Source organism: Xyrauchen texanus, chromosome 43 (genome assembly GCF_025860055.1).
Source record: "Xyrauchen texanus isolate HMW12.3.18 chromosome 43, RBS_HiC_50CHRs, whole genome shotgun sequence".
NCBI lineage: Eukaryota > Metazoa > Chordata > Actinopteri > Cypriniformes > Catostomidae > Xyrauchen > Xyrauchen texanus.
In genome coordinates, this window is record NC_068318.1 from 25155743 (window position 1) to 25177947 (window position 22205).

The window sequence follows — 22205 nt, forward strand, 5'->3', positions numbered from 1 at the left end:
TGATGCTTACTGATGAGCCGCATGTTTACGGGAGAAAAGAGTATGCCGCTTATACAGTGCATGTAAACTGGAACGCTGTTTTCTCGCAATACCTCACTTTCTGGTGTCCATGTAAACAGTCATTGGCTCTTCCAATGTGAGCTAGAGTTGGAACTATCTGTTATCGGAAGACGGGAAGTTCAGGAATCTGTTTAAAAACGGATTATTTTTGCAATTACGTTTGATGGCGCAGAAATTACACACTTCATCTTTAATTAATTTGAATGCGGCTTTCAGAGTCTTCAAGCACCCCCTTGAAGACAACATTTTATTTGATAGAAAACAGTTAATAGCCAGCACTATTTACTACTACCCTATGGCAGAGACACAAGCATGTGTCAAAATACTGCGTTTAATCTCCAGCAACTGATTTTGGCTGAAATTGACAGACACTCACACTCCCTATCAGCTTCCTGCATGCGTGAGTCCTCCTCCTGCAGGTAGGACTGCAGGTTCTTTAGCACCTGGATCTTCAGGTTCACTGTTGTCTTACTGTCTGCCAGGAGGCCGTTGTAGAGGTTTTTCACATCTGTAGCAAACATCAGTTCTGGGTGCTGGATAAACAGGAACCCTGGAGAACCAGTGGATCACAGATTTATTTGGTTTGAGCAAAGCCAAAGGTGATGACTAGCAGTTCAGAGACATGAAGAGCAGCACATATTTACCTAAACCAATGATTGCTTTGGTCTGCACCTCCTCATCCTCATTTTTAGTGAAACACAGCAGCAGCTCAAGCACTTTGTCTTTTATGATCACCTGAAACAACATACCAAACAGGTAGATATAAAGACCTCATTCATATTCCAAAAATGCAATATAGTCCCATTCATCTATTACAAATAACCATAAACTTATTTATTTTTTAATTATCAGATAATTCACCCTAAAATTAAAATCCTGTCATCAATTACTCACCATCACAGTTGTTCCAAACTCACATGACTTACTTTCAAGAAGTTCATGCTACTCTTTTGCATTCAGTGAGTTAATGGGGACAGATGATATCAAGCTCCACAAATGAAATAATAGCTCCATGATAGAATTGTAAAAGTAGTCCATACAATCTATATTCCAAGTCTTCAGAAAACATATGATAGCTTTAGCAAGCAAAACAGAGTGCTGAAAATTTTCCCTCCTCCAGAGTTTTCAGATCTCATTTGCATTTAATCACATAAGGTGCAAGATTCATCAGCGTGAACATTCTACCTAACATCTCCTTGTGTTCCACAGTATAAAGAAAAATCAGACGGGTTAAGACCAACATGAGAATGAGCAAATGATGATAGAATGTGTATTTTTGGGTAAGCTTTTCCTTAAAATAAATTCCTGGGATACAGAACTACTATACTTTTGTGCATCAAACCTTATTTGTGCCTTTAAACTCCTCTTGGTCAAAATCGAAATGTCGGCACAAGGCACCCACAGTAAAGAGTGACCGCAGAAGTGCGGGCTTATTAGAAACAAGCACAGTGTTGCTCGAGTCTTCCTGATGCTGCATCTTCAGTTTGTTCAATGCCCCTACACATTGAAGAGGAAAAATTATTTTAGCTTTAAATAACACACTATATGTCTTTTGCATAGGGATGCGTTAAGATAAAAAATTAATTATTTTAATAAAAAAAATAATTATTTTTTATTAATATTTGCATTAATAATTTAATAATTATTAAATTATCAGCATTATTCTATTTATTCCAATATTGGACGTAAATAATATCAGGTTTTAAGTTCAAAGAGCATAGTCTTTATGCCAGCTTTTAAAGTACTGAACAGTTATAAAAAAAATTTATCCATATTATACAATTTTTTGTAACAAATTTTAGCATGTAAAATGCAGTTTAATACTTTAGTGTGAATGCTGTAAAAAAAAAAAAAAAAAAGCAGATTTATAATATCGGCCTTAACATAATCACTATTAGCCAAATTGTCTATATCATTGGTTTGTCTTGAATAAAACTACTGACCGTAGTATCTGTTAAAACAAGCCCAGACAAACTTGTAGTTTTGGGTGACCTTGTTGACCACTGCGCCAAGACAGCTCACACAGTGCTGTACAACCTGTGGGATAAAAGACAGACAGCATCGTGAAGCTCTCAGTGTACAAACAACTGGACATCAGAGCTGGTGATTCTCACACTTCAACTGACCGTCATCCCGTATTTGATGATGAGTTTCATCAGGTCTTCTTCAATCGTGGTGAGGAAGTTTTCACTCGGATGGTCCATCAGAGGAACAACAAGCTCCAAGATTTTAGCCACATTACAGATCACCATGAAATCACTCTGAGTCTGAATAGAAGCACACAAGAGGACTGTTTTCAACCAACTGTACATTTGATGGCACAGGACGCATAAATACTTCAACTCACTGCCCACTAGATGGCAGTATGACCCCATTTAATGGAATACATACTGAATTGGCTTAAGCTCCACCCCTTTGGTAACTGTTGCTCACTCTGACAAGCTTTACAGATCATCCCATAGAATTAATTTTTTCATTTCTATTTCACAGAACAGTATTAACAGGCCAATTTGTCAATAAATTGAGCTCATAAATTGGTAAAAATTTTGATAAATGTCATGTTTAAAAGGACTTCAATAGACTTGCATTAGAAAAGAGCAAAAGCCTTTTCTGATAATACTGCTGACAGCAATGATTGCTGAGGTAGGATTGGTCCGTAACATCTTCAAGGCTAGACTAACCAAAGGGTAAATTGTTCTTCAGTATACGTACGTTACACTTGGTGGTCAGGTAGGGCTGCATAGTTATGGCGTGTTTCACCATCAACTGGGGTCTAATCTTACTGAACAGGTACAGTGTGGTGATACAGGCCACAAGGCAATTTGAGGTCACTCCCTTATTTTCACATTCTGCAGAGCAAAAAGACAGAAAAACTCACCAGATGCCCAGTAAATATAAAACTTTTGTTTTATGATCTAGTATAGTGATGCCAATAAAATCCGTACCGGCGAGAGACTCCTCGTACTTGAGAATGTGCTCCACTAGACTGTCCACAAGTTGAGCACAAGCCTTCCTGGCCGGTTTGTATGAGGCATCCTCCTCTGATTTCAGCAACTGCAAAAACATAGATTAAATCTTGAGTTACGAGAGACTTCAGGCAAAAAATTGTATTCTCCCATCATTTACTCAGCCTCATGCAATCCCTGATGTGTATGACTTTCTTCTGTAGAACACAAATGAAGATTTGTATAAGAATATCACAGCTCTGCAGGTCCTCACAAATGCAAATGAATGGTGACCAGAATGTCCAAAAAGCACAAAGGCAGCATGAAAGTAACACATATGACTCCAGCGTTTAAATGTATATCTTCTGAAGAAATTTGATAGGTGTGGGTTAGAAACAAATCAATATTTAAGTCCTTTTAAATGGCAAATCTACACTTTCACTTCCACATACTGGTGTGGAAGTGACTTTCACATTCAGTCACCTCTTGGTTGGGGCTGGTCAAAGGTGGAAATTTATAGTAAAAACTAAAGAACTTAAATATTTATCTGTTTTTCACTCACACATATCGTATTGCTTCTGAAGACATGGATTTAAACACATATGGAGTCATATGGATTACTTTTATGCTGCCTTTATGAGCTTTATGGACACTGAGTTTTGGTCATCAATCACTTGCATTGTGAGGACCAACAAAGCTGAGAAATGTTTCTAAAAATCTTCATTTGAGTTCAGCAAATTAAAGGAAGTCATACACATCTGGGATGGCATAAGGGTAAGTAAATGATGAGATAATTTGTTTGGATGAACCATTTACACATACAGCGACTTCCAGCAACATCATTAATTTTCAATGAGATATGACTGATTTCACGACATGAGCAACAGAGATCCTTGTGATGTATTTCAAAGTGGAAATGTTGCCATTTTAATGAAAACTAAAGGCAAGTAAAGTTGTATCAAAAATCAGTGTTATTAAGTGTGTGTGTGTTTTATATGAAGTATTGGAACAACCAAAATTGTCCATGAACCGTAGAGGTGGTAACTCACGTTCTGAAGTAGCTGCTCAAACCAATCGTAACCAGAATCCCTGCATGCAGAGACCTGAGAGAGACATTATGTGTCCTTAGACTGATAACTTCAGGCATTAGAACACATGTCATTAGGTCAGATGGTTTGTACCCCATACATTTCTACATCCTTACCACATCTGTGATGTTGAGAATCTTGCGAGTCATGGCCTCTTTATCATGCTTGGGTGTAGGGGTGAACCACAGCTTCTGAAATGTCTCATTCACCAATTTCTGTAATAGAGACAGAAAAATCGAATACATTTCCCTGGGTTATAATAAAGCCTTGAGTCAAATAAAGCATCTGTAGCAAATGAAGCAGTTTATTTATGAGATTAAAAAATAAATTAGACTCCTAGTTTAGAAAGTAAATTAGATCACCTTGATGCCTTCCTCATCATTGACTCTCCTGATCATCTTTACACACATCTCTGTGACCTTGTTGAAGGTGGGCTGCTCCAGACAGATGTCTCGAAGGATTTTAATAACCCTTTTCCTCACACTGATGCCTGTGTCCTGAAGAAAACATACTTGTCAGCACAAATCAGCCAACAACAAAAAAAAAGTCACACTCACTGACAACAATGAGAATATTTCCTTAATTACTAAATGTTTTCAAATCTTTCAGTTTAGCTGAATCTCTAATTCTATAAACTGTGCCAGCGCAAGTGCTACAGATAAGACAACGTTGACACTTGACTTCTGAAATGACAACTGCCAAGTGTATGTACAAAGAGGAGGCACTAACCAGGATCCGCTCGATCAGCATGTCATAGTACTGTTCTGTTAGCTGTGGGCGACTTAGTACAAACCGGCCCAGCAGCTCCACTGCAGCTTCTCTCACACTGGTGGAATTATCCATCAGACGGCCGTGAACACCCCGCTGCATGTCCAGCTGCACAGAGTTAACACCGTTATAATACTTCAATCCAATGCATTTTCTAAAGAGACAGATTTCTTCAATTGATTGAGAAACTGAGCTCACCCTAGCAAGAATGCTTGGATCCACTGCAACCACTTCTGAAAGACACTTCATCGCTTTTGTTCTGACTGCGATGGCACTTTCACCAAGAACTCTCAAGATCTACAGACAAATAGAGGGGACTTGTTATTTTCAGAGTATTCTGTATAAGTAGAGTAAAATAAGAAGAGTTGAAGAACTCTGACCTGTGTGAGATAAATATCAAAGCTCTGCGCAAACGGCCTCATGGAGGCCAGATATCGCACAATAAGACACGAGTCCTCGTAGTCCACAGTATCAGAGTTTGCTCTGTGGAAAAACAAACATGTGTCAAAGTAACACCAACTATAAGATGTAAAATAAACACAGTTAAAAGCAGTTAAAAAATTAGTCATATTTTAAAACCAGTTTAGATCAAATCAACAGGATTTGTGGCAATATTAATCACCACAAAAATTAATTTAGACTCATCACTCACATACAAAGATCTGGGTAACATTGAGGCAATTATAATGGAAGTGAATGGAGCCAATTCGTAAACTTTAAAATAGTCACAGTTTCAAAAGTATAGCCACAAGACGTAAACAGTATGTGCGTTAACGTGATTTTAATGTGATAAAATAGTGTACTAACCTTTTCTGTATAAAGTTATATCCAAATTTACAACTTGGTTGCCATGATGAAATAATGCTGTATACCCTTAAACACTAAAACTACTGTAAAATTATTTAAACAACTCTAACTCAATTATATAATACTATTAATGTAATGTTATTTAATACTATTAATGAAAGTTTGACACCGTGGAGACTCGTAGCACTGAGAGCAAGAACCACTAATCGCGACCACGAGGAGGTTACCCCATGTGACTCTACCCTCCCTAGCAACCGGGCCAATTTGGTTGCTACGGAGACCTGGCTGGAGTCACTCAGTACACCCTGGATTCAAACTTGTGACTCCAGGGTTCGTTGTCAGCATCAATACTCACTGAGCTACCCATGCCCCAACACTCTTAGATAATCTTGTATCTAATATTGATACAAATAAACTACATTTTAATGTAGCCCATCAAGTGTTTCTCCTAAACATTGCTTCAAGTTTTTAAAAGAAATTATTCAATATCAAGAAAAAAAAATAGAGTAATAAAATAGAGAAAGTCAACATTGCTTTCAGTATTTTTAGGAACAGCAGCAATAACTCATTTAGAAATTGTGATTTAAAAACATTAAAAAGTCATTCAATGAAAAATAGAACAACTTAAATTTAGTGTGTGATTTTTTAGATATAGCCTACATTAAAAGGTTTGGTTGAAAAGCGGACCTGTTATTGAAATTTATTGGGGTTAAAGCTTCTGAAGTAGGACAGTGAGTGATTATCTCTTATATACTGTTGTTTGATTAATATTTTATGACAGGCTTATAACAGTTGCAGCACGTATTTAAGGCAGCATTTAAACAGTACACAGATCAGATATTTTGATACAAGATTTTAGTTTTATCTACATCACGTTATACATTAATGGCTTCCATTAATATCACATCATGATGGAGAAGATTTTTGTCCCATCTGGTAACACTCCCGTCACACATTAACATCGGTGTTGAGACACATATCATGTCAAGAAGTGCATTTAAATGTCCACATGCACAGCTGCATTAACCACAAAAAACTGTTGTTTAATTTACACAAATGCTGTCAATTGAGCTGAACCTGTATTGAACCCTTTAACAAAGTTGCTAAAAGTAAACAAAGTTGGGACAAAAACTGCTGATGTGATTACCTCAGACTGCTGAACTTTGATGGCATGGTCTTGATAACAGACCGAAGGAACTTCTTGCGTGCTTCGGCTTTCTGCAAGATCTCACTAGTGGTCTCGATGTCCTTGGCGTGGTGTGCCCCGTCAGATGAGTCATCATCCCTCTGCGATTTCATGGCTTTCTCTGTCTCCGTGCTGGTGTCCCTGAACCACTGAGCAATGTAGAAATTCCGCGCAAACTGTTGGGTGAGAAGACATCGCAAGTACATTTAAAATATACGATTTTCAACAAAGTCTTTGATAATTCACAGGCACTAATGGCACTTTTCCACTGCACGTTACGGTTCAACTCGCTTTACTTTTCTGAGCTTGCTTTTTCACTGCAGTTTAGTGCCGCCTCAATGTGGGTGGGACTATAGAATGATCGTCATAGTTGCGCCATCTTTACTGCCGTCACATCATCATAAACATTTACATTTATGCATTTGGCAGACGCTTTTATCCAAAGCGATTTACAGAGCCCTTCTTACAGGGACAATCCCCCTGGAGCAAACTGGAGTTAAGTGCCTTGCTCAAGGACACAATGGTGGTGGCTGTGGGGATCGAACCAACAACCTTCTGATTACCAGTACTGTGGTTTAGAACACTACACCACCACTTCTTGTGCTGCATAAAGCAGTTGTTTCATGGTGATTTTACACAAGTGTAACAGTTAAATTGACCTAGTTGTTTTAGAAGCAAGCTTTCCAGTAGCTAGTCAACTATTAAAGCTTTCAAGCAGATTATAGAGTCAATCTACCATCCTCCATCATGGACTCCAACAACGCCTTGGCAGAGTTTAGATAGAGTCCATTTGGTCGAACCACTTCCACCTTTTCTTTATGATTCTGAGACAATTAACTTTTTTTTTTTTTTCCCTACACTGTTGGTACCGGTAGTAGCCGTGTGTGGCCAACAGCTAAGACACTTCCTGGAAGACTTTTTCCGTTTCGTCACTAAGGAGAGGAACGTCTGCACCTCGTTTATTGGCCATGGCGTAGTTTAGCACAAAAATTATACAGCTATTGCCTTAGCTAACTTTAAAACTAGCGGGTTGATGTCCCGTGTCGAAAATCCAGTGATGCTGGTAGTGAAGATTCTCTCTGCCCAATCAGTGGGGTTTTGACATCACATTTAGTATTGGCTCGGCTCGCTTGGAACCTCGACCGAGGTGGTACTAAAAAAGTACCAGGTACTATCCACAGTGGAAAAGCCCCAAAAGTAGTAGTAATAGACCAATATATTTGCTAGGCTGATTCTATGGCCGATATTTGACCATTTCACAAATAAAAAAATCTAATTTGTCAAAATTAAATTGCATTATGTACATATCTGCACTACATTGAACACTGAGAACCCGGGCTCTAGCTATTGACATTGGCCTATGAAAACCTCATCTTGATTGCCATTACATTTTGAACCATATGTGACAGATGTTATGAAGCTGAACCTTTTTTTTTTTTAAGTCACTAAATTCTTGTGGTTCTCACCAATAGAGATGGATCTGTCTCCACATTATCATCAAGGTAACTCAACAGAGCCTTCTGCAGCTGCTGAACCTCATCACTGCCAGAGCTCTGTCAAACACAAATGAAGCAGTAATATAAGTTTCATTCAGGGCCAGGAGATTCACCCATGCAACACAGATTGGCAGAGTCCGCCGTACCTCTCCAAGAATGCGGTCTATGGAACGCTGGTCCATTTTGCTGGTGACTGCGTCCTTGCGAAGGCGGGCAGCCACTGTGCCCAGATAATCCAAAGATGCCACTCTCAGAGCCATCTCGGTCTGCTTATTACTGAACTGGTGAACCTACGAAAAAAGAGCCAGAAAGTCAGAGTTTGAATCAATGCTAAATAATCTTTAACTGTCAAGACCTCCTGTCTAAACCTGCCTTCAAATGTCAAGCTGAAACTCACCAGTAACCTTCCCAGAAGGCTCAATAGCAATTCAGCAGCTGGCCAATCGGGTTTATTAACCGTGGACAGAAGGTCTTGGATAAAGTTCTCAAACAGCGGCCTGTAGTCATCCTCACCCTGCTTACTGCCACATCTTTAATAATAATAAAATAAAATACAAATCATTAAGTAAAACCAAAATCCTAATATTAATAATTTATTCAGGGTTTGTAAAAAGAGACATACTTTACTGATCCCCACACTGTATTGAGTAAAAAGAAAACCCAATATAAATGAGTTTATGTGCTGCATTTTAAGGACAGAGCTCTTACTTTTTGAGGAAAACGGAAAGGAAGTTTTGTGCTGTTCTCATTGCAGTCTCATAGGAGTTTGTGATTAGGACATCCTGATCAACCTGAAATAAAAGATTTGATCTTTGATCATAACAATTTTACCAAAGAATGTAAACATTTACCTACATTTGACCAAATTGTCTCATAAGCACATAACGTTTCGTTTCAGCAATTAGCTAAGAATAAAAACATGTAATACTACATCTGAGTAATTAAGTGCTATTAAGACCAAAATAGCAAGAAAAATCCTGTTCTTCATGATATGACCCCCTTTTAATTAAGGTGAACTTTAATAGTGTGTTGTGACGGGCTGTTCACTAAGGATGTGTGGTTGCTTCCATCTATGCTGTTTTTAAATTCTTGGTCTTTGTACAAGACGGATATATCCTTTTTTCATAATCCCTGTCCATGAGCACTTCATTGTTAAGATGTCACATTAAAAGTAGTTGAATTTCTGAAGTGCAGAGCATTGTATCACTGTCAGTTTTAAAACACTGACCAAAGCAGATGAATTTGGGGAAAGGATAAGCATATTTACATACAAAAGTGGCAACACTTTTCAAAAAGGTTACATTTGTTAACATTAACTAACAATGAACACTACTCCAGTTGTTAAATCTATATCTTCAGAAGTGATATGATGGGTGTGGGTGAGAAACAGGTCACTTTTACATTCTTCATCTCCTCATGTTTTTGGTGATTCACATTCTTCATGCATATTGGGAGAAGAATTTCAAGAAAAAAAAAGGACTTAACTCATCTATTTCTCACCCACACCTATAATATCACTTCTGAAGATATGGATTAAAACACTAGGGTCATATGGATTACTTTTATTACGCCTTTATGTGCTTTTTGGAGCATCAAAATGTTTTGATCCATACTGGTGAAAGAGCAATACCAACCCTTACCTTCCTGTCATTCTCATCATCTGTGTCTTTATCAGAAGGCAGATGAACCACACACTGAATGAGCTGCAGAACCAGAGCTGTCACCATCTGAATATATAAGGGCTCCCCGTCCACATCACTGCTGTTCAGTCTGAACACACAACATAGTAAATCAACTTACTCTAAAGTATCACTGACAAAAATAGCAGACTGGACTGGAGCAGCTACCTGTAGTTCCTCAAGTTTCTCTTGCTGGTGGGCAGTCTGGCGAGAGAGGTAAAGATCTCCTCCAGGATCAACTGCCGGTGCTTCTCGTACCTGGAGAACACCTTGGAACCGCACAGCACAACAGTGTTAGACAAAGTTGCACAGCACAGCATAGAGAAAGCTGAAGAGCACAGGTACTTACAGCCGTAACTAAATTAATGGCACAAAGCTGCAGCTCGCTCACATTCTCTACAAAGAATGGAGTGATGCCCAGAGACGAAACCTGCAAAGTGAAAGACAAAGATGATAACAGATCATTTGAATTTTGTGATTGATAGACAGAAAGGCAGGCCATGACCCTTATGACAGACTTGATGTGAACATGCAACCTTGTGGCTTTTATTTGAGTGTGTTCATTTGGAGTGTTTCACTTCATTCATTCAGCTTATACAAGCCAAAATTCTTGCATACTGCTGTGAAACTAATCAAGCATCGCCCAGAGGCTGGGAGAAACTACTAGTGTGAGTGACATGACTTTTTTTGCACAGTTCATGAGAATGCAAACATCATGAATTTTGCTATGGATTCTGATTAGCACGATTATGCATGCTTCCGGATCATCTCATCTGCATGGACATTGTATCCACTCACACACACCCCAACAACAAAGCTTCTGATTTGCCAGAAACAGGAAAGACTGCAAATGCTGCACAGTGTATGGCGAGTCATTTTCAACTAGCTGTTAAAATAAGTAGTCCTGCAAGCCCTAGTTTGACCAATCATATTGGATGGGAGTTTGTGTGGATTCAAATGAGGACTCACAAATGTTAATGTAACAGATTCTAACCTGAAGGATGGTCGTGTCAGTCATCAGCTGAATGTCCAGGAGTTCGGACAGGTTACTGATAACATCACAAACTTTATTGTAGAGCATGACAGTAACTCTCTGCTTGTGCGTTGAGCATTTTGCTCGTTTGGATTTCGAGCTTAGTGTTCCACCTACAACAGAGCAAGAGTAGAAATCAATTGTTTTGATGACATTTACCATACATAAAAGCAAATAATTCAATATTCTTTCCACTTATCCTAAATTCGACTCACAACTTTCCATTATAAAATGCTGGAATTACTGTGCAAACTACAGTGCACGAATTCACAGCCAACAGAATATACGTTAATATGTTTAAGGTGCTATAAAAAAAAAATTTATGGGATGGTATGCAGAAAATGTGCCTTACCCCTGAAAGATATCATTGAAATAAGTTTCCTGAGATATCTCACCAGTGTCTGTGACAGCACTAGACTGTGATAAGCCAATCAGAAGACTTTGATGTGCTTTCTGCCTGTCAATCATTTTGCGTGTTATCATAGTGTAGTAATTGAAGCGGATCATTCAGGTTTAATGTCATGTTTAGTTTCATAACTGCTAAGGGAACAATTTTGCTACTGTTGTGTTTGACAACCATGAGAAGGTGATGGCCTCAATGCTTTCTTTGGAGGGGGGTGTTTTGGAAAGGGGGGGCGTGTGTAATTTAACGGCTCAGTATCGTGGAAGTTCCAGAGCTGCTAAAATCATTTACAGCACCTTTAAAAATTACACTGCAATCTGGACTGGGATTTTGGACCAATGTGATTTCACTGTGAGCGGGGCTACCCAATGGAAACAAAATTAAAAACATGCAACTGCAATATTGTTGATTGTTCTATCAGATTTGGGCAAAAATAAAATTCCTTGACTGTGGGAACCCTGAGGGAAAACATTTTGAGACATTGAAAAATAACGTATGGTTCGGACAGTATATTAAGGTGTAGGACTGACCTCCATGAGGGTTCACCCTGTAGACAGGGTCGTACTGCGGGTACAGTGTGTTCTGCAGATGAAACTTGGAATACTGCAAGACCCTCTCAATAACATCCTCAATGTAAACGGCCTTGGGCATTCGTGCTGAGGTCATGATGTTAAGAGCCATTAGACAAGCATCAGCAGATTTGGTGACACGTTCCATGATGAGGTCACGCCACAAACGCTCCTCGTCTTCCCTGTCGTTGCCCTGAAATCACGAGGAGAGGAAACCTGTCAGTGTACTTCCACCACAGGGACATTCAGCCATGACAAACCACACTGATACTTACATGATTCAGGAGTGTGGAGAGCTTTGCACCATCCTGAATGTTTTTTTCCAAAATACCCTGTACCTTCACCAACTTATCAGAAGGAATCTGGGGATAAAAGCAGCGAGTATATCAATACAAAGATTCAAATAGTTTTATGTGCCTCAGCAATCTAAATAGAATCTGGAACACTAATTGCATTAAAAATGACAATATTGAATCATATCAAAGTGAGTTTTTTTTTGCGTGAAACTAAAAAGACATAATATCTAAGATAACATCTGTTCCTTAAATATTGAATGTCTATGGGGCACTCAAACTGAACGTGTTCTTATGGCAAAAAATAATTTAAAAAAAAGGTATGTCTTATGACATATTTCTAAAAGTTGAAGTGTTTAACTTAATACAGCACTCTCGACTGATACGTCACAATGGTCAAAGATGTCTATCTAGTGCATGCTTACACAGAAAAACTATTGAAATACAGCAGAGATTAAAAAGCACGTTCAATGTGAATGGTCATAAGTTACATTTTTAGCCATTTCTGGCCATAAATTAGGATAAACTTTTCTTTAACCTCATGCAACCCCACGCCAATGCGTGGATGTTGTATTTTGGCTTCGCATTGCGCAAAGCAAAATTGACATTTATTTAAACTGAGTGAATACTGTTCACAACACTCAGCACTGTTGTTTAAGAGTTAAACTTCCATGGGTACAGCGTGAACAAAAGTGCCTCTGGTAAGAAACCTGTTTGATTGTAAAAAGTAGCGCCTCTAGTTTTATTTGATATGGCGCTATCAAAAAATGTCATTCATTTGGCGCTGATAAAAATGATGTCCACATATGTGGAAAATGGGACCTTATTCCCTCAAAAGTTGAGAAAGCATATTAGTTATTTTGAATAACTTTCAACTTTAACATAACTGTGGGCCATTTGCTTCATTTTAATATATATTTTCTTATATTTTATTATCACTGTACATGACAATACAGTTCTATTTTTTTTACATCAGTAAATGCTTTTCTATATTTACTGTGCATTTTTACATTGAGAATCAATGTATTCATCCAAAAGTTGAAAAATTTGCTTTCAGAGGCTTTATATGGAGATTGGGTGAAAATTAGGGATGGCAATGATCCTTGGATCGGCTCCGATACTGACGTTTTTAGAAAGATCAGGTATCGGTCCAACAAGCCCAATCCAAATCGGATACAGTGCGTAGATATGTTTGTTACTGTCAAGGTCAAAAATGACATAAAAGCAAAATAACACAATTAAAGTAGTTCATATGACTCGTGCATTTTATTCAAAGCTACTTGAAGACGATAGCTCTGTGAATCACAAAAGGCTGTATATAAAAAGTAAATATAGAAAATGCATGCATAGCAACAGCGTGTTAATGAATGGTGCTGCGCTGTTGACACACACACACACACACACACACACACACACACACAACTACTTTTCACATAGTGTGCAATCTTGAGCGCTACTCACAAAGAACATCTCAGATGTAGATGCTCAATGCATTTTGAATGGCACCGGAGGTGCATTTTACCAGAATTTGAATAAGCTAATTGCAGGAATTAATAATTAATGTGAATGAAAAGTGAGCTGATATCTTACAACTAAATTGAACAAAAAAATAGATCTGAATCCTTTAAAATCCAGACACAAAATTGAAAAATATTTGCTAAATAAATAAAAACTGCTTTTCTACTGAACTTACTGTTAATTTTGCTGCTACATTATCCAGAAGACTAGTTAACAATAATGTTTTTCTTAATAAGCTACACATTTATATTGAAATAATGTGTAGTTAGAGGTTTGTGTTTCTTTATATATTAAAGAGTATCTCCAATAAGTTCCACACAATAATGTAAAGCTATTTTGGTATCGGATCGTTATCAGCCAAAACTGAGATTTCAGATATCGGAATCAGATCGGAAGAGAAAAAATTTGGTATCGGTGCATCCCTAGAGAAAATAAGGTGTACTTCAAACTGTTCTGAGACCAATGCAGACAGACAACACACTTAAGAGGTTAAGATCCTGTGCCTACCTTATGCATGATGCCCATGGCCTTTATTTTGGCTGATTCACTGCTTAATTCTGAGAGCTGGTGTTTTCCCAACAGCAGCTCCTGAGGGATCTCATCATCATCCACTGTAGCACAGAAGAGAAACAACTAATTAAAAACACAGAAGTTTTGCTTTACAACATTCTTAGATAGTACCTTGCATGAACACATCTCCAGAATTACATCACATCCTTCTTTATTTGCACATATACCTGTCAAGTCCACATCTTCTAGGTTTTCAAGAATGTTGTCGACACTGGTGGAAAATCTCTTGAATGTAGAGGAGTCCATCATTTCTGTGGACCAAAGGCAGATTATTAAAGTTCTCAGTACCTCAAGATCACTTTACACAAATAACAAATTACAGACGTACCATCCCGAGTTAGTTTGGGCTCATAAGCTTTCCTCTTTTTCACCTTTTCCTTCTTCAATTTTCTGGCAACTAGTATTGAAAGATGTAAGAGTTCATAAGTCAAAGATCAGAGTTATGCAATTTCCACACTTCATACTATTTGAAGAAGCAAACAACTATCAACATCAGCAATGAAATAAATGCATGAATAGTTCATTTACCACCCCCCCTCATGAAAGCAAGTCATACAGGTTTGGAACAAAATAAGGGCAAGTAAATGACAGAATTTTACTGTTTGGGTGAAATATCCCTTTAACTAACATGTCTAACTGATGGTCACTCACGGTCACTCAGGCTTGGAGGGGGTGAATCTTTGTCAGAGTCTTCAGAACTGGGTTCTCTGTATCGACTGCCTGAACCTCTCCGACTGTCGTGGTGACCACTACTCCGCCGCTGATCACCAGAACCCCTCCGAGCCTTTTCTTCATATTGCCACACTTTGTCTCTGTCCTTTTTCGAACGTTTCGGGGCAACTAAATGTCAGAGAGGAAGAAAAAAAACAAAGGACATCTGTAATATCAAATAATGACATTTAGTCAATTAAATGAAACCAAAGCAAAACAAACATTGTTTTTCATTTTTAACTTTCAGTTTTAAGTTTTGCTGCCAGGTGATGGTGCTAAATAGCTTTAAGAAAATCTTATGATTATGACAGCATTCACAAATATACCATGGAAAAACAAAGTGTGAAAACAGACCAGGAAGTGCAGGAGGAGCTGGCAAACGAACTCTAATTCAGTTTCAAACAAACATACCAAGTGTAAAAGCAACGTTCAATTCAGTATATTTACTTACATTCAACAGAGTCACTGTCATCATTTGAGCTGTCATCTGCATACTTGGGTTTATCATTAGTGGAGCTGCGCCTGCGTTTATTCACTTTCACCCGCTCACATAGTGGCAAACTGGAGTCAATCTCTGCAAGCACAAGAGATGTCCTTCAACACAGTATCATCAAAGCCCACAACATAACTCTTCAAATCCATAGTCTGTCAAATGGTGTAATAAACTCAACACCCTCAAGCCATGAAGTATCACAATTACAGTGCCAATTTTAGTTTTTTGTCACTTTTGACGAATTCATGCGTTGTTGCATATTGAAACGTGTCAGACTGAATTTTAATACCACAACGGAACTACACATTGCATTCTCAATGTTGCCGGAAGGGTGTGAACTGTGTCCACTTCTATGTAAAGTTATCTCTTTTAAGTCAACTTCTGTAATGGCAGAACAACTATTTTAAGAGAATATTGCTGAACAAAATGCCTGAATTATAGCACCTCCAGTTTAATGGCACAGATGAAAGAAAGTAACTCTATCCCCACCTTAAGTACTGAGATTTGTACCCGCCACGATAACACAAGAATGCACGTTAAATGAATATTCAGGTTTCAATACAAGTTAATCTCAATCAACAGCATTTGTGGCATAATGTTGATTACCACAAAAAACATTTGACTCGTCACTCCTTTTCTTTAAAAAAAGAAGCAAAAATCGAGGTTAGAGGCACAATGGAAGTAAATGGAGCCAATTTTTTGAGGGTTTGAAGGCAGAAATGTGATGCTTATAACTGTATGAAAGCACTTATATTAATAATTATTTTAAAAATGTGTGTATTATTTCAGCTGAAAATTTATATTGTACATGTACAATATGAAGTACACTTACATATTTGTGACCAAATTGAGCTTTTTACAGCCTACAGTATGAATTCATCAGTATATAAAGTATGTACATATTTAACAAGAGGAGATTTTATTTTATAATTTCACAAGATATGAAGTAGGATACACAATGAAAAAGCTCCAAAAACCTATTATCTGCAATGATTAATCGGTAAAAACAATACAAGTCTACCTCTAGATAAAAGTGTATATTAAATCACTTACCGAATAATCTTCCAAAAGACTTGATCTTGCCCGATTTTGAGCTGCGCGAATTACTGATAATCCTCCGGACTTCATCAATGGAAAGTTTCTGCAGAACCACAACAGGTTTAGTGCCCCTATTTAGGTCTTCAATCAGGTTCAGTTTTTCTAATTTCACAAGTGGCTCAGGAAATCCCTCAAGAGAACATCGGGCTTCTGATAACACGTTTCCATCTTTGTCCCGTTTCAGTTTGGGAATGACAAAGTTCTTCAACGCACTCGATTTGCCTCCCAGCAGGTATTTGGGAAAGTCTGCTGTCTTAGTGTCTGAAGATGGTGGCTTGTGTCCATCCAGCCTGTTCTTGATATCTCCACTGTGCTTCTCGTCTTTGTTGTTTGGAGTTTTGTGGACTGGTCGTTCCAATTTTGTTCTGGATTCTGCTCCTTCACGTGGTTCCTGCTTCACCCGTGGACTGTCAGTCCGCAAACGTTGCTCAGGAGATTGCTTGTCCCGGTGCTCTGTCGTTTCCGTGTGGCGCTTCCTTTCTCTGTTCCGATCCTTGTCCCGAACTTTTACCGGATCCCGATCTTTTTCTTGTTCTTTGTCCCGATCTTTTCCCCATTCCTTGTCTTGATCTTTTTCCCGTTCTTTGACCCGATCTTTTTCCCGTTCTTTGACCCGATCTTTTCCCCGTTCTTTGACCCGATCATTTCCCCGTTCCTTGTCTTGATCTTTTTCCCGTTCTTTGACCCGATCTTTTTCCCGTTCTTTGACCCGATCTTTTTCCCGTTCTTTGACCCGATCTTTTTCCCGTTCCTTGTTCGGAGTTTTTTCCCGTTCCTTGTTCGGATTTTTGCCCGTTCCTTGTCACGATTTTTGCCCCGTTCCTTGTCACGATTTTTGCCCCGTTCCTTGTCACGATTTTTGCCCCGTTCCTTGTCACGATCTTTTGCCCGTACCTTGTCCAGATCTTTTGCCCGTACCTTGTCCAGATCTTTTGCCCCTTCCTTGTCCAGATCTTTTGCCCCTTCCTTGTCCAGATCTTTTGCCCCTTCCTTGTCCCGATCCTTTTCCCCTTCCTTGTCCCGATCCTTTTGCTCTTCCTTGTCCAGATCCTTTTGCTCTTCCTTGTCCAGATCCTTTTGCTCTTCCTTGTCCAGATCCTTTTGGCCTTCCTTGTCTCGATTCCTTTCCCGTTCTTTCTCCGTGTCCCGCTCGTTGTCACCTTCTTTGTCTCTGCCTTGCTCCACCTGACTGGAAGATCTGGATGAGTCTAATCTGCGAATTTTTGAGCTTTCACTGTCCCGATCTCTATGACGTTCCTCTTTGGCATCTCGACTTGACTCCGATCGCCCGTCATGTTTTCGAGAAGTTTCGTGACTTTTTCCCTCAGACCTCACTTTGTCAGGCTTTCCATCATGTCTGTGCTTGGAGACATCCAATCTCTTTTCTGAACTCACTTTGTTGGAGATCTCTCTACGGTTTTCATGCTTGTGTTTGGGTGTCTCAGGCCGTCCAACTGAAGCAGTTTTCTGTGGCGTTTCCACTCGTTGTTTGATGACCTCTGGCCGACCGTCCACTGTTGCCTGCACTTCTCTATCTGTCTTCGATTTGAGCCGCATGACCCCTGTGGATTGAGGGCCATCTTCCGGCCAGCGCTGGGCCTCCGTTGCAGGAACAGGACAGGAGTCTAGTGGCCCTTCTAATCTGCCTGCCTGTTGCAGGTCAATACTGACCATCAGGGCCGGACGGCTGGCTGCATTGCTAGCAGCACAAGCCTCTTGAGGTACCAGTTTGTTCACAGCATTGCATCCACCGCCCACACCCGGTGTTCCAGCAGCCCCAGCGGTGCCCGCAGCCCCTGGTTCCTGCGGGTATGAATCCTGCTTTCTCTTCTTCAGAGGCTTGTCTGTAGGTTAAGAAGACCACAGGTAAGATGCTGTATTCAAAATAAGATTTTTAAATTTTCAAATCTAGATTTTTCTAGAAAAAGCACAAAACTCTCGTCGATGCGGCTGTTAAGGTGTTCCAAGTGGTTGTCAGTGCATTACTATGCAGTACCTTGGGTGTTTCAATTGGTTGCTTATTGGCCCAAGTCAAAGACCCCAAGTCTCTATGATAGTCTATAGAATGATTTCAGGTATCATTCAAGTCCATAGCACAAACATGATTACGAGCTTGAACAAACCCCTTACCCATGTATGAGCAATAGTAACACAGATACTTGCCTTGGCAAATACTAATATAAATTGCCATAGATTAATGAATTGTATTAAGAATTATTCAAAAGCATGCATATCAGTTTTAAAAGGAAAATACACAACCTTTATCCTGAACTTCTTTAGAGCAGCGTTCTCTTTCTATGGCAGATTCCCTCTCAATCCTTTCAATCTCAGCCAGAGCGTCCAACTCTGCTTCATCATATGGGGTTCCGCTGACTACTCCGGGCTGCTTTGCCGCAATTGCCCCAGTGTTCTGTAGTACAGGAACCTGCTGGTAGCCCGACTGCTCCCCTGGGAGACCCTGGCCTGTGGCCAGCCGCTCCTGGGGGTTCCTGTGGTACAGCAAGCTGTTGCAAGATAGCTCATTCTCAGCAGCTGAGCCATGCTCCACTACCGACAATGGCTCTGCAGACTGCTCCGTCTCTGAGGACTTTACGCGAGACAATTTTATTGTCAGCTTTGTGGAGTCTTTAGTGGGAGAGCTGACAATGTCATACATAGCACCTTTACCCCCCTCCTCTTTCATTAATTTTTTTTGCTTCTTTTTCCGCTCAGGGGAGTCCAAGAGAAGGTCAGGAGCAGCATCTCTTGGGGAGGCGTAGGGTGGTGGAGACTGGAGAATGAGGGGTGGTCGAGGGCCGACTAAAATGTAAAGAACAAAGCAGAAAAGGCAAAATTATATTTATGTAAATATTTAAAATGTACAAAAGAAAACAAAAACAAAGAATGGTCATTGGAAATCCAAAATTTAAAACCACCTTTCGGAGTCCCTTCACTTCCAGCAGGAGAGCAGACGGAGCGAACGGGAAAGGAGGAGTTTCTCATCGTGGCGTCACTCTCCTGTGAAAATACAGACTTAATTCCAATAATCCAAATCCAGACCAATGATATGAAGAAAAAACTAATGAATACCTAATAAAATTTTGTTGGCCAACACTCACATCATTTCCAAGTCTCTGGACGATTCCGATGTATTCGTCACTGGAGCAATGTCTTGCGTTATGATTAGAGTTACCCGACACTTGACCAGACACCTTGTTGTCATGGATGTTTCTCATGGCACCAGGAACGATTGGACTGGACACAGACACTGCAGCAAAAAAACATTACATAACATCTCTGTTATTAAAACAAATGTCCAACATTTGAGCCAATAGAAATTGCTGGATTTGCAGGTTTCTCATACATTTCTGATCACATTCATTGTACATCATAACAGTGCAGTCCAGAAGACAAACACAATCATTTGTCATTGTTTGCTTGATGCAGTTCTAATCCGATTTTATTGTGTTACTGCTATGCAATACATTGTATTGAATCATGACATATCTATAGCAATGTGTATTGTATTATGAGGTAGCTGTTGATACCCAGCCTTTTCTAAACATAATCTGCATCTTCATCACAAAGGGAACATAAGATTTGTCTTTAGCTGTTCAGATCTTTTGCTAGTCAATGGGGAAAAGAAAATTCACTATCAACATAGCTTATTAAAACCACTTTCCTTGAGCCATGAGGTGTCTTATGCTACAGACACTGAAAATGGTGCCAAACCTCTTGAGGCTTTAAACCATGTTCTCGTCAGAGAGGAGAGAGAGGATTTACCTTGCTGGATCTGTTGATGTTGAGAGTAGCTGGGTGGGTGGCTGTACTGCATGTAGCCTGCAGGGCTCTGAGGAGCATATGGGCTGGGCACCGGGCTGTTCTGCTGGGGCATGTACCTGGTACCAGACCCCGTCTGAGGTTGAACATATCGGCTGTAGAAGAAGAGTAGAACTTGTCAGTATTCAGTTGCAATTAAATATTATTTGCAAATAAGCTTGAATGTCACTGATATGATATGACATATCTAACCTTAAGAACAGGAAACTATAACAGTACCTGGGAGGGCTTGGAGTTATAGTGGTTTGCTGGTAGTTTGACGCCGGACTTCCATGTATGGAGTTCTGAGGCATCTTGTATGAAGTGATCATTGGCTGTTGCATTAAACCTTCAAAGCAGGACACAACAAAGTGTCATCAACAACATCATTATGAGGGCTTAAAACACAAATGAAAAAGGCTGCCATTTTAAGCTCCAGTTTTGCCATGGTGTTCGACTAGAGGAGCAATAAAGACTCCAATTTGTCAGAACAGTTGTTTAGCCAACAACAAGATACATTTTCACTTTGTGAAAACAAGTGACCAAGTAAATATACAACGCTTTGTATGCATAGCCAAAATATGAAAAAGCCTTTTTTGGTCACACTTTATATTAGATGTCTTTAACTACTATGTACTAACATTAAAATACATACAATACAATGCATTTATATTACAGTTAGAGTTAGGGATTAGGGTAAGGGTTGCGGGTAAGGTTTACTGTGCAACTACAAATTTAATTAAATGCAGGTAATTAAATGCAAGTACAATGCGACAGGTATGTACAATAACAAGTACAATGTATAAAATGCTTAAGCACATAGTAGTTAAAGACAACTAATATAAAGTGGGACCCATTTTTTAATGTGTCTAAAAACTGATTATTCATGTTACCACTAATTACAGCCTACAAGCTACACAAAGTTGTATTTTTAATCCAGGGGGCAGAAACAGAGGCTCTAGAGCTTCTCCTTACCGCCCTGAACCCCGTATCGGGTGGGCGTACTTTTCTCCCTGAAGACATTGGGGTTCCTGGACAGCACCGTCTGCAGTAGTAGAGGCACATCACCTTCCGGGTCATCGCTACCCAAGTTGTCCTTCAACTCTCTGTATGTGGAAACATGGGAAAGAATGAGACGCACCGATAAGCTTGCTAAGATATTTTGCATTTCATGCAAGCACATAACTAAAAGAAAAGATTTATTTGGGAACTTTTTCAAAATGCTAAATGCTTCAAATCCTAAATTTCTGTGAACTGCAAATGATGCAGATTGTAATATGCTTTGTTGACTAGGTCGAAAAATAATCCAATGACATATTCATTTAGCTTTTATCCAAAGTGACTTATGAATGAGGAACGCAATACAAGTGATTCAAGACACACATTGAAAATCTGAAAGGCCAGAATAGAGTGAAGGTAGGAGACAGAGGTGAGTTACCCACATGTGTTCGGTGGACACCTGGTTGAGGCTGTGGGCCAACTGGGACACAAGGTTGTCGTCCCGCAGGGACAGCAGACAGCTGACCTCCTCTGCGATCCTCCCATTATACAGCAGGCTCTTAGTGGTGGTGGCAGGGAGAGGGGAAGGGAGTGGCAGCTGATTTAACACTAAGAAAAAACAAAAACATTATGTCTGCTAAATCTCTAGCCAGACCAACAAGAGTGACAGGATGTCCACCAAGAAGATAGG

General features: G+C 39.5%; 1 protein-coding gene across 1 annotated transcript in view; it reads right to left on the bottom strand.

Moving 5' to 3' along the window:
- LOC127635988 (nipped-B-like protein B) overlaps positions 1–22205 on the bottom strand; it is a 37143-nt gene that overhangs the window by 10622 nt on the left and 4316 nt on the right. Inside the window, 38 exon segments of the mRNA XM_052116330.1 lie at positions 437–610; positions 705–795; positions 1403–1557; positions 2004–2097; positions 2187–2327; positions 2773–2909; positions 3006–3114; positions 4055–4108; positions 4210–4308; positions 4456–4590; positions 4823–4969; positions 5060–5158; positions 5242–5344; positions 6816–7030; positions 8321–8407; positions 8497–8640; positions 8748–8880; positions 9059–9141; positions 9991–10120; positions 10198–10298; positions 10379–10459; positions 11024–11175; positions 11996–12227; positions 12310–12396; positions 14353–14456; positions 14583–14666; positions 14744–14812; positions 15067–15255; positions 15578–15700; positions 16673–17497; positions 17500–18561; positions 18977–19516; positions 19633–19714; positions 19816–19964; positions 20480–20631; positions 20756–20864; positions 21491–21621; positions 21958–22123. Of these exon segments, the coding sequence (XP_051972290.1) occupies positions 437–610; positions 705–795; positions 1403–1557; positions 2004–2097; positions 2187–2327; positions 2773–2909; positions 3006–3114; positions 4055–4108; positions 4210–4308; positions 4456–4590; positions 4823–4969; positions 5060–5158; positions 5242–5344; positions 6816–7030; positions 8321–8407; positions 8497–8640; positions 8748–8880; positions 9059–9141; positions 9991–10120; positions 10198–10298; positions 10379–10459; positions 11024–11175; positions 11996–12227; positions 12310–12396; positions 14353–14456; positions 14583–14666; positions 14744–14812; positions 15067–15255; positions 15578–15700; positions 16673–17497; positions 17500–18561; positions 18977–19516; positions 19633–19714; positions 19816–19964; positions 20480–20631; positions 20756–20864; positions 21491–21621; positions 21958–22123 (6768 nt within the window).